Source organism: Colossoma macropomum, unplaced genomic scaffold, assembly GCF_904425465.1.
Source record: "Colossoma macropomum unplaced genomic scaffold, Colossoma_macropomum, whole genome shotgun sequence".
Classification (NCBI taxonomy): domain Eukaryota; kingdom Metazoa; phylum Chordata; class Actinopteri; order Characiformes; family Serrasalmidae; genus Colossoma; species Colossoma macropomum.
Window position 1 is genome coordinate 42,392,864 of NW_023494791.1, and position 12,964 is coordinate 42,405,827.

Here is a 12,964-nt window from a genome sequence, read left to right on the forward strand (position 1 = left end):
TTTGTACCATGAAAATATGTGTTCATGGTCATACAGACATGTACACACATATGTTGTAATTTTAAATATATTACACCAACCTCTGTCAAATACAGAGACATATATAGCCATATATCCCTCTATATATGAGGGTCAGATTTTCAGGTGTTCCAACACACCTTCTGAATTCCTGATGTTTATTAATTACTGAAGCCTATAAGTAGGCTGCCAGATACCTAATGCACCTTAGTTAAAGGGGAATTCCACCAATCTTTCAGAATCTTTGATAAATTCAGTCATAAATATGCAAAACAAATTCATTTTATATGAAATGCTGAGACACCGTTTTGTGCCAACGTTGAGAGAAGATTTTGGCCTAAAATGTATTTTAATCATTCATGGGGACTAACATGGGGAGTAACATGCAAGAGATTGTAAGGCAAAATAGTATCCAAAGAAAACATATATTTTCAGATTTACAACTATTTTACCATCATTAACATTACATCTTCATCAGCAGCAAAACTCTTCAGACATTTGACTGGCTGGCTTGGACAGTATACAAAATGGCTATATTTGCATTGTAGACACTGCAACCCCTGGTTCCTATCACCACCACTGCAAAGAAATCTGAGTCAGTGTTTCTCTCCATTTCACATAAAACCACACTGAACGACTTTGCCCTTACAGAAAAGTCACATGAATTTCACAACTGAATAAAACAGGTGGTTTTTACACACTTCATGTGAGACAGGTGTGACTTTTGTGAGAGGGTTTACGTCTCAATGACTGAATTTTTTTTAATTGCAGCTCCATGTTAAAAATAATTTAGTATCTGTGTGATTTCCAAATAAATGATAATTAACATACTTTGAGTTGCCCTATATGACAATGTAAACAAATTCCCAGTAATTCACAATTACTACAATGCTGAAAAACAGCAAAGACCAGCATGAATTCTTCGCTGCTTTAAGCTAGATCAGTGTAGGTTTAGCTAATCACCCGGCATTGTCATGCTGGTTGACCAGCATACCAGCATCCAGTAGGCGACATATGCTGGTTTCGCTGGTGAACAGCATATTAACTTTCATTGCTGCTGACCAGTATATTAGCATCCAAAACATACCATACCCTGGTTTTGCTGGTGATCAGCCATGCTGATCTGTGCTGGCTTTTCCAGCAGGGTATTCCCAGATCCCAACCATGTCCCTAGGTAGATGACCATGGCTATCATATTTTCTTCAAAGAAATTTTCCAGACTTTTTTCGTCATATTGCAAACAATAGGTAGTTTATGATAATCAATAAACGAATAACAATAAAGGCTGATTACAACTGCCACGCACATAAGGCCTCGTTTTGCGGAATATTGATATTCCATTGTTGCTAGCAACGTCAACGCGCGCAGAGAAACGCCGTTGCTACGTAAACAGCGTAAGTCCAAACAAAAAAAAACCTCGACGATCGGCCTCTGCCATCTCATTGGTCAGCGAGCTCTACCTGATGCGCCTACAAGGGACGTGATTGGTCAAGAACAGCGTCGCTCAAACAAAAAGGCCGTCTTTACGGTTGTCAGTCGCCCTATATAGCTTTTTCTCTTTGAAGCCGTGACAAAACAACGCTTTATTGCCTGTAGCTAGCCGATGTAGCTGACTGGCTATTGATCAGTCAATGTGATCGCCTCTGAGAAACGTTGGTTGTGGCCAGTTTTTTGGTCTTGGCAAACCTGGTGTGGGTGAAAACGTGTCTTTGAGCTTCTGTCCTGCGTCGAGAAGGGAGGGAGGGGGGAGAGAAAGAGAGGGAGAGGGAGCGAGAGAGGAGAGGAGGGTCTTCCATCGAGTCTTTTTATTTATTTCTTTGTTTCCAGTTGGGGGGGAGAGAAAAAATAATAATAACAACGATAGCTAGCTACCCAGCTAGCTGTATCCTTTAGGGAACTTCCAATGTCGCCCCGCTCAGCCTGGACGGAGAAGAAGTGGACGCTGTTGCGGTAGTAGGCTGTTGAGAGAAGCCGAAGCGAAGAGGGCAAAAACAGGAGGATGAAGCGGCGCAATGCGGACTGCAGCAAACTCCGACGGCCGTTGAAACGGAACCGAATCGCCGAGGGTATCTACGGCAGGTAACGTTAGGGCTGGCGGGGCTAACGGGGCTAAAACCTGACCAACCTGACCGACCTCACCGCGGCTAGGCGAAAATATCCCCGTGGCGGAGGGAAGGTGACCAGTGGGCTGTCCCCCCGACCTTTATCTTCGTGTGGGGTCACATAAATTGCTGTCCGACGGACCATTTTTGTCTTATTTTGTAGCCACCAGTGATAGCTTAGCTGTGTTAGCTTTCAGCTAACGTTGTTTGGCTAACGTAACCTAGCTGGCTGGCGTTAGCTCGCTTTAGCCACGCTAGCTGTTAGCTAACTGTAATTAAATCATTATCCGTTTTCAGTTTTAGACTTCGACCCCCCACGACACACAACAGCCAGGCTCATTTAAGGGGGAATCCACGAGGCTTCGCATTCGCCAGCTTCTTGTTCGAATTTCGCCGTTCCACCTTAAATGGAGCAGCAATTACATTCAAGCGCCCACCATTTAAGGTGGAACGGGAGAATTCGAACAAGACGCTGGCGAATAAGAAGCCAAATTAAGCTTCATGAGCAATCCGGTGCCTCTAGCCAGCTAGGATTAAATATTTCCTCAGTGCCTTATTGTATATTTGTGCTGGCTTGCCAGCTGAGGCAGTTAGGGTGAGTGTAGCTGACTGCGCTAGACGGATCCCGACCTGCTGTGACAATGCCAAGCAGCCATCTAACGTTACCCAGCTCGCAGCACAGGCTCATTTAAGGCAACGTTTTAGCTGGGTTATTCGTTGTAGAGCATCAGAGGAAGATGCTGGACGTCAGTTGGATCGATCCACACAGATAGCAAGCCTAGAAATTACCACAAACGCTTTGTGAACTTTGGCAAAGTGGCTTGGCAGGTTATTCTCTGCAGCGCATCAGTCAGTGTCCTGTCATCGGAAATAAAGAGAGAGGTGGGCACATCACAAAGGGTTGGTGACGTGTTATCGAGATGTGAGTGCTTTCATAGGGGCCCACTTTTACTGTGAATGAATGCCAAAATGCCCGTGGCTGACCCCGTAACGCTCGTCAGTTGTCAGTTTAGATAGGGAGTGATCTTTGGCTTCAGTTCAACCCCGCAACCACAGAGTGTTTGTCAGGTGCTGAGTAACTTCTCTGATGTGAGCAGCACATCACAGAAAGCTTCCAGGCTGCCCAGACATGGATTTTAATTTTAGTGCATATATAATCGGGCTTGTTTTGGTTTGGTACCACTCATGCATACATGCATAATCCATCATGAAGAATACTCCTCTTGATGCCTGTGCAGCCTTTATGGCTGGGCTGCGAGATGTTGGCTTTACTGGTTTCCTACCACGATTCCCCAGATCATTTTTGACAGTTTGACAGTTGGTGTGTGAGGCGTATTGTGTTGGTGGTTTGATCTTCCTCATGAACTCCAAACTCTCACAAAATGTAGTCTGTGGCTGTGTGTGGTGGCATCTAGTTTAGTTCCCTTTTTCACTACCGTACTGTAAGTCATTCATTCTCAGTGTTGTTAGTTTACCATGATGTTTTTTAGGCTTCTGGGGGTGGAGAACATGATGAAAGTGTTCTAGTTTTATTCTACACATTTTCACTTGCAAAATCAATTCTCTTCTCAACTGGATAATATGTATAAAAATAACACTTTATTTGGAGTGGTCCTTTGTAGATGATTAATAAACACTTAACAGAGTATCAGTAACAGATCAACAACATATCAGTGAATTATCAGTAATGAATCATCAGAATACACTGAAGTAAATATCTTGAAGGTGTACTGTTGACACGGCTTACATTAAGTAGATGTATTGTTAATGTTACTTACATTGCGCAAACTGGATATTAGGCCTAAATATGGTGTAGGAACTTCCACAGAATAATCCAAATTTGACAATTTCACCAAACCTAATTGATTGTTTATGGACCATCTTTTAACATTCATGACAAAACATGCCATTGTGTGATGCTGACTGACTTTACGGTGAGATGTAGAGATGATTTGGAAACGATCACTTCATTTAGAAACAAAACCTCGTATCTCCAAAATGGTAACTTAACAGAAAAAGGGAAAACACTTTCAACCTTTAAAGGAAGTTAACAGAGAAATTATTTATTTCACATCACTTTGGACTATTTCTAAATATCATCATGCTATGTGGACACAACGTAGAGGGCAGGTGGAGAACTCAGGTTATATCAAAACAATTAAAAATGACAAAAATTGAGAGGCAATTGTCATGACCGTGACATCTTTAAAACCTTTATATGGAAGCATGTGTGTATATATATATATATATATATATATATATATATATATATATATATATATATATATATATATATGGAAGCTTTATTTATTTATTTATGTGGATGCTATTTACAATTAATTACTGTGTGATAATCATCATCTAGTCCAGGTTTGGCCTGCCATAATCATGACATGCATACATTTCTAACCATATTTAAAGCATTGTTTAGTCATTTTATCCTAACCAATTACTGCCAGTATCTGAAACTTTTAATTGTCGTCATGTCCACATGTTCTCTGAGCCTGCCTGAGCACAAATCTTAAGAAAATTTATCAAACCATATGGCAGTAAAGGACCAGATGATTTTACTATTATTTTCTCATTGTAAAGTAAGTCGTTTGTTCACATGAGGCTGAGAAGATCCAAATGTTAGTAAGACATGTTAGACAGACATTCATCCAGTGTACATTCGTACAAAGTTTAGTCCTTGCAGACCAATTAGAACAAGTTTTATGGCATTTTTTTCTCATCTAAATTTAGGTGTTGGACTTCTGGAAAACCTTTTCATTTACATGAATAGCATTAAACTTTTTTTTGTTTTTGGGTTTTTTCCCCGGTAGTACTGTAGGTAGGATGTCCTGACAGTAATAGTGCACATAACTATGTCATCAGTCTGGCTTTGCAAGTCAGTGACAGATTCTTCTTCCACACGTGAACACCACACCTAGAGAGAAAGGACACGCCATAGGTGTTGGCTTATGTATAGGCTAGTGGTATGTTGGTTCAGAGTTTTGGTCTTTGTTACTTATGATCTGGTGCACACGTGACAGAAGTAAAAAGTATTGTGTGTGGTGCAGTTTCACTGAAGTTTAGTGTTTGGAGAAAGCTTAATGCATCACCTATTTTTTTGTAGTTAGTCATACTAAACGTAGTATCTGCTTAAATGTGGTTTTATTTCAATTGTCAAGAAGGCTAATTGAGGTCTACTAGTTCAGTGTTATGCACCAATTAAAAAAATTAAATTAATTTATGAATAGCCAAGTGTTGGACTTTCACATCTGCTACTGATTTAGTTATTGACAATAAAAAAAGACATATAAACAAGACAATAAATAGGATTTAGACCAATTTGATGTCCTAGCAGCTTCCAAGCCTTATCTTCTGGTGCCATCGCTAGGCACAAATCAGCAGAAAATGACCTTTCTTACATGTTTCAGAGATGCATGCACTGTTTAAGGGGGAAAATAAAAGATTTTTTGACTGAAGTGCTTTTCTGAAAACTATTGTGCACACAGGTGTCAGAGTAAGACCCTCTGCTCTAAACCAGAGGTGCACAACTCTGGTCCTGGTGGGAAGACGTCCAGGACAGTTTGGTGATTTACCTACTCAAACACACCTGATTCCCAGGTTTAGTGGGTGTGTCTAAATAGGGAAACCTCCAAGCTGTGCTGGACACCGGCCCTCCAGGACCGAAGTTCTGCATCTCTGCTGTAAACAAAGTATTTCAAATCAATTAATTTGCAAAGTGTTGCCAAGTTAAAGACTCCAATGTTTCTCAGAAGTTCTGTTTGTTTTGAGTGGCTTAGGAAATTGAACAGCTCAGTTAATGGTGCAGTTGTATGGTTTTGGGAAGCCTGTATTACTTTGGGAAATTGTTTGTGCTGCATTATGTGGCCAAGGTGTGATTTGCCCGGGATGGTGATGTTGGCAGGGCACCATCACTTGGGATGGCGAGCACTTTCCTTGCTGTAACCCATCTAATTAAGGGTGGATGATATGGCAAAATTAAAACATCACAGGACCTGAAGACGTTTTGTCGAGAGAGCGTGTTTATCAGGTTAGTCTTTCTGAGCTTTGTGGACAAGTTGAAACGAACAAAACACCCCAGCAAATCAATTTTGCCACATTACTAAAAAGCTATAAAATACTAAAAGTACAGGGATCAGCTGCTTGCTCAGCTACTTGTTACTATGCAGTTCCTGCATTTACTATGCATGTTTGTAGTTATTTTTAGGCTCTCTACAATTGGTCACTTTAGTGATACAGGCACATGAATTACTGTATGCTGATTATACCATCATATACTCAAAGTGTATCATGATATAACTGGACCTTGTTGGACAATAAGACGTGTAAAATAGAATACCAAAAACTAAAAGCAAGCCACTTCGCAATGATAACATCGTCATAGGCTGCATATGCATTACCAGGTTCAAATGGCATGAATATTTATTTATTTGTTTATTTAATTTGAGGATATGTGACGGATGTTTTTCATAGCAGTGTGAATGGAAATCAGATCTGAAACAAACCACCTGGAAACAATAGGAAACACTTGCAAATTATAAAAGCAAACCATTTGGAACGGTAGAGAAGATTGGAAACAATTGTTGTCGTTCTCCAACTGTTCTTAAGAAGAAGTTTCTTCTTAAAACACAGTTTTTACCAAGTTTCTGACATTCACCAATGTTTTCTTATTTGGGATTTGATATGAGGTAAGAACAGAATCTACACACACTCAAGAGCAGAAAAGTGTGAACAATTCTGAGGTTCAGGAATTTTAGATTTTCGTAGGGCCTTTCTCAAGAACAAATTTAAGAATGAGACCCAAGCCCAATCCCATTTCACCCCTTGCCCCTACCACTTAGACCTTAGCCCTCTGTTTTGCACGTTCACGTCTAGGGTTAGGATGTCCTGATTTTTGTTGAGATAGAGGGGTAGGGAGAAGTGTTGGGGCTACAGGACCCTCCAAACTGAGGTTTTTCAGAGACACACTCCTGTGTTATGAATGTTATGAGGAAAAAAAGAAAAACCGGCAAGATGGCTGCGCGAGAAACCCACAAATGTGAGCATTTTACCTTATCATATTACCTTAGTTTAATGTCGTTTCAATGTATTATGGCCCTGTTCTTCATAACAAGCATAAAAAATAAGCATGCTAATGTTTCGGTAGGTAGCGAGCTAACTTTCCAGTTCCACCTTAAATAGTCCAGCTGTTCTACACCTGAAGTGCCAGAATGTAACTGCTGCACCATTTAAGGTGGAACGGGAAAATTTCGAACAAGAAGCTAGGAAATATCTGACTTTAGCTTCGTATGACCAAAGAATTAGCGGTGGGTGATGATAAATAATTGTCTTATATTCTCTATTTTAAAAACATATGATGCCCTAAATGTAACTAAAGCCCAGCCGTGAGGTTGCTGAACTTTTTCCTTTTCTGCTATCACTGGAGATGGGCTGGGTCGCCTAAAGAGCAGCGCTACTAGGCTATTTTTTTTTTTTTCCCCATTATTTGAGGGTTGTCCCATTTCGTAGGGCAAGATTTCAACCACTACCCCTTGAAACTCAGTTCCAAGGGGTTAGGGTGACACTCGAAAACAAGGGGTAGGGCTAAAAATAAGAAATGGGCTTGGGCCCCAGTATCATCATAGGCCAAACTGCTTCAAAATGGGAGCAAAACCAACAGTGTTGCGTTCATGTATTTTTGTTCAGTATAGCTGCAAATGCATCTCTCTGAGTGCCGTATTAGAACAAATGATCTTTGGGATGAAGGCTTGTGTGGGTAGTTGATTCGTGTTGTTGTTGTTCTTGTTGTTTTCTGAAACGTGGCTCATTCACCTGATGTTATCGATTAGGATGTGTATGCAGGTAGCAAGCAAGCAAAGTTTATTTATATAGCGCTTTTTACAACAGGTGTTGTCACAAAGCAGCTTTACAAGGAAATCAGGTCATTTCAGGGTGGAGGTGTGTTCACACTATTGACACATACGGGTCACTCACGTACATGGAAGTGAACTATAAAGGCAGAAATATCAGATCTGAATAAAACAATGGAGTTGAGCAATATAGCTTTGTAATGTGGACATGGCCATATTGCATATTGCCCACCCTACACCTAATACAGCTGTTAATGAGCGGTTAAGTCAGGTGTTTTAGGGGAAAATGCTGAAATGTGCCATGCAGGGAAACTCCAGGAAGGGGCCCGAGGGTTAATGTGTAATTTCATGCATTGAAATACTTGACAGTGTCTAGTTTTGGAATATATGGCGAGATTTTTTCTCTCTTTGGCTGCAACATATTTGAATGCTTCACTTTCTCTTCGCTTTGCATGTTGCAAAGATCCATTCACTTTAGAATGATTTGTTGTAATAACCTTTTGGCATTAAGCTCAAGATTTATTAGCTTTATTTCCATTAAGATGCACAAACAACAATCAATTAGTCACAAACAAATCAATTTGGTGTATAAGCCTGTTTTGTCCAAAGGGTCAAACATAAGTAATGAATTGTTCAGCAGTACAAGCAATTCATTGATTCTGTCGATGCCTTTTGGGAACCGAATTTTGGTAACCAGCCCCAGAACAAATGAATCTCTGAAGGCTTGGCCAGTAAGTTCTTTGTGTTTTAAAGAGCTCAGTCTAAATGAACGCTACATCTTGTCTTTTAAACAGGGAAATGAATAAATGTATATAAACCCTGAGTTAATTAGACTTGTATATGAACTAAATGCCTGTATTTTCATGGGGAAATTGCTTTGCTGTTGCTGCAAGATGAGCTGCTGTCAGTAAACACACTTTTGTGAAAGGCAGGAAATGCATGGCCTTGCAAAATAAATACAGTTTATTTTTGTATGCAAGTTTCTGATGCAAGTTGCTTTGTACAAATGTAATTACGCTGCCATACTGCTCTAATATGCTCATTGAAGATATGCAAGTGTATTAGACGTCCTTTTTACGGTCACTTGAGCCCAGCCAGACTCTGATTACTGTTTTTTTCTTTCTGTTTTTTAAAAAGAATGGGTAATGTTAAATTTTCTGCAAAAATATCCCATTTTCCAAATTATCAGTATATTTAATATAGTATATTTAATAATATTTTTCATCAGATTCATGATATTTTTCTTATATTTAATGAGCCTGTGCTTCCCGAGTACTGCTACTCTATATACAAAAGAATGACTTACACCTGACATGACTGGTTTTGAGTGGATTGTTTACTTCTGTTTCCCCTTAAAATTACACCTGGGAAACTTGAATACAGTATTTTGATGGTTAACCAGATACAAACCACATGGTTTGTACGAGGAAACGATAAGGAAACATACTATATGTTTAACCATTTATTGAAGTATTTAAGTATTTTAAAATCTGAAGTGCCCAGCAAATGACATGCGCCACATTAAACTGTCAGGTCTTGGACGTGTGAAAAGAGCACAGAACAGAATAAAAAACAAATGTTGTGGATCATATGTTGTTATAACAATGTCACTAAAACTGAAAATCAACATATCACGGTATGCCAGTATAGATGGTATTGACCAGCACTACTTTTTGTGGATAGATGTAAGTCATGAACATTTTTATGAAGATTTCTGATTAGAAAGTCCTTTAAAATTATGATGGGCCCAAAAGTGTTGAGTCAGTCAGTGTATACGAACATGTAACAAAAATAGCCCAGTTTTTCTTGTTCTGTGTGCTTTTGTTTTATTCAACCATGTGCTTCTGTTGTTGTTTTGGTGTTGGCTCCTCCCCTGTCCTGCCCATGTCCTCTGTCCTCACCTGTTCCTCGTTTCTAGTCCCGCCCTTGTTTATCACCCCCAGGTGTTCCTTGTCTTCTGTGTTTGTATATAAACCCCTTTGTTTCCTTTGTGCCCCAGCCAGCATTGTTCAATGCTGATCTCTGTGTTCATATTCGCTTTCATGGTGTTTTTTCCTGCTCATGTTTTCTTTGTATTTGTTCCAGTGTTGGTGTTTTCTGGTTTTCTTAGTCTGTCTTTGTTTATCTCAGTTCTTAGAGTTTTCGTGTTTGCATTGTGTCGTGGATCCCCGTACACTTTCCCTGCCTGTGCATTATTTGGATGTTCCATGTAAGAACTTTAATAAACACTCGCATTTGTACCCCTTATTTTCGTCTGCCAAGCCAGACACATTGTTACATATTTGTGTGCCTATATGATATTAACTATACAGTATTACAGTTGCTAGGTCAGTCTCAAACTTGTGTTGGGCCGTTCCCATCAGGAAGATATCTGTGATGTGTGGATTTGGGATGTGCATTCGGACTAATTTTGATATTCCTGTGTTCATAGGAGTTAATGAACAGATATCTGTTTTACCACAGACAACGAAAAGAGGAAAAACTATTTTTATTAAAAAAATATTGGTGGGGTATTGGTAGGTTTAGTGACAGATGAGTAGTAGTAGTTGCCTTATCAGAGTAGCTAATTAGCTAATGCTAACTGGTACAGCATTAGTTGCTGATGGAGACTCGTCGTGTTCTATCCTTTTCTCTTCACTTGACAACATGCGAGCATTTTATTTTGTCAGAGAAATACATTTTCACTAGGGCTGGGCACAATACTGGAGCCCATATTTATCATTATCATGATGAATCATTTCACAGAATGATTTCTGAGCATGTCATGGATATTGTCAGTACTTAAACACTACCCAGCTGTATGTTTTATTCCAAGGACAGCATAATTAATGTTTAATTGAATTGGTATCAGCAGCACAGTATGTGAAATGGTGACTACGAATCATTGTGTTCATAAGAGTTCGTATTGTTTTTAAATGTGGTGCTGCTTTGTCTGTTCCAGCTTACTCGGTGTCAGTAAAAATAAAAACTTATTTAAGTATTGTTATATTACACTTTTGCCAAAATACCCACTTCCCGTTTTCGCTGTTTCTAGATCTTGCTAACGTCAGCCAGTGTAGTTAGCTTAGTTTGCAAAAATGCCACGCCAGAGCTAGTTGTATCATCTCTGCCTTCTCAGTCGCGTCCTTGGTGACACATTAAGCCACTATTGTTTAGTAGCAAAGTATAATATTCAAACTCGCAAAACTGTCAAATTTTACAGTCCTGTTACATAAAATTTGTGTTTCCCTGAACTGTTAGCCTGATAAGATAATCCTTTATTAGTCCCAGAATGGGGAAATCCACAGTGCCACAGCAGCAAAGGGAGAGCAAGACACTCAGAAAAAGTAGTAACAAAAAGAGAATTAACAAACAAGTAATTAAGCTTGTTAATTACTTAACAAGGTTTACGGTTTGTTACTGGTTGCTATATAGACAATATATATAATACTGAAGGTTAGAAAAAATACAAAATAAAAACTCTATCCTTCAAGAATTAACAATATAAACAATTTTAAATAAAAAAGCAAAAAAAAATACTTACACTGTAAGGATATTTTACCCAAACTGCACATGGAGTTTATATTATACATGGGGATGATGAGGAAGTAATAATATAAACATTATAAATAGAAAAGCAAAAAATCTTACACTAAAGAGAGATTTTACATGTATTCCAATTAATTTTATGATTCTTGGAGAAAATCTCTTCAAGTACTATGTTGAGAACTGTACTCCAGCATTCCCCATATAAATAACTATAAAATAACATGTACAGAATAACTAAAAAAAACATTCATCTCTTTTCTCTCTCTCTCTCTCTCCCTCAGTACCTTCCTGTACCTGAAGTTCCTGGTGGTGTGGGCGCTGGTGCTGCTGGCCGACTTTGTGTTGGAGTTCAGGTTTGAGTACCTCTGGCCCTTCTGGCTGTTCATCAGGAGCGTATATGACTCCTTCAGATACCAGGGCCTGGTGAGCGTCTCTGTTTTTCTGGTTTTGTATTTCCTCTGTTCTCAGTCAGTATATCGCTGCTGTCGGGGGAAATAAAACTGATATCTCCATTTTTGTTTGTCATAATCTGAAAATGCCTGTTGCCCTTTACATTATGTGTAAATTTCATGATGAACGGACCGAAAGAAACAGCCCAAAAGTTTTGGTTCCATTGACTTACGTTAAAGGTAAAGTAGTTTTTTTCCTTCTCCTGTAATGATACCATTTTGGAGATATAAAGTTTTCTTCCGACAACAGCGATATCTACATCAGTATGGCGTATGGCAGACATACAGTTGAACGATGCTTAATCCATGCGTGTGTCTGTTAATATATGTTAATAATATCGCTCATCAACAGAGTGAAATCTTACTGCTAGACCACTTGTGGACTGCTGTTAAATCGGCAAGTCAGGGTTCCTTAAAGGGGAACTTTACAGATTTTTCCAAATTTCTGCACAATTCAGTCACTGAAATGTACACAGTCATTCAGAGTGCATTGATGTGAAATGGTTCGTTCTAGATATGTTTACCAACTCACATTTCTTTACAGTGATGGTGATGGAAACTAAGGGTTGCAATGTCTGCAACACAAATAGTCATTATTTACTATTCTGAATGACCAGTAAACCCACACACGTCTGAGTTCTGTATACAGTGTTGATAATGGTCATGCCAAATCTGCAAAAACAAGTTTTCCTGCCTTACATGAACCACAGTGAATGACTTTAAAAAAAATATTTTAGGCCCAAATTGTATCTCAGAGCTATGTTGTCGTCTCACACATCAGGCACAGCAGGAGTATTCATAACCAAATCATGTAGTAACTTTCTGTGAGGGAGCTTTTAGAGGCATTAAATACTTCAGACGTCTGATTCCAGTTTTTCTGGAAGAGCTTATTTTACAAACCATTCTGAATGACTTTGTTTATATCTTAACCATTTAATTCTGCAAAAATGTTGAAAAGCTGGTGGACTTCTCAGTACTTATAACATCTGTGATGTACTTAGAAAAGCTT

General features: G+C 39.1%; 1 protein-coding gene across 1 annotated transcript in view; it reads left to right on the forward strand.

Annotated features, from left to right (window-relative positions):
* The first annotated feature begins 1,453 nt into the window (after positions 1-1,453).
* maco1b (macoilin 1b) overlaps positions 1,454-12,964 on the forward strand; it is a 31,268-nt gene continuing 19,757 nt past the window's right edge. Inside the window, exons 1-2 of the mRNA XM_036575108.1 lie at positions 1,454-2,097; positions 11,788-11,929. Coding sequence (XP_036431001.1) covers positions 2,018-2,097; positions 11,788-11,929 — 222 coding nt within the window. The 5' untranslated portion in view covers positions 1,454-2,017. The remainder of the gene's footprint in view (positions 2,098-11,787; positions 11,930-12,964) is intronic.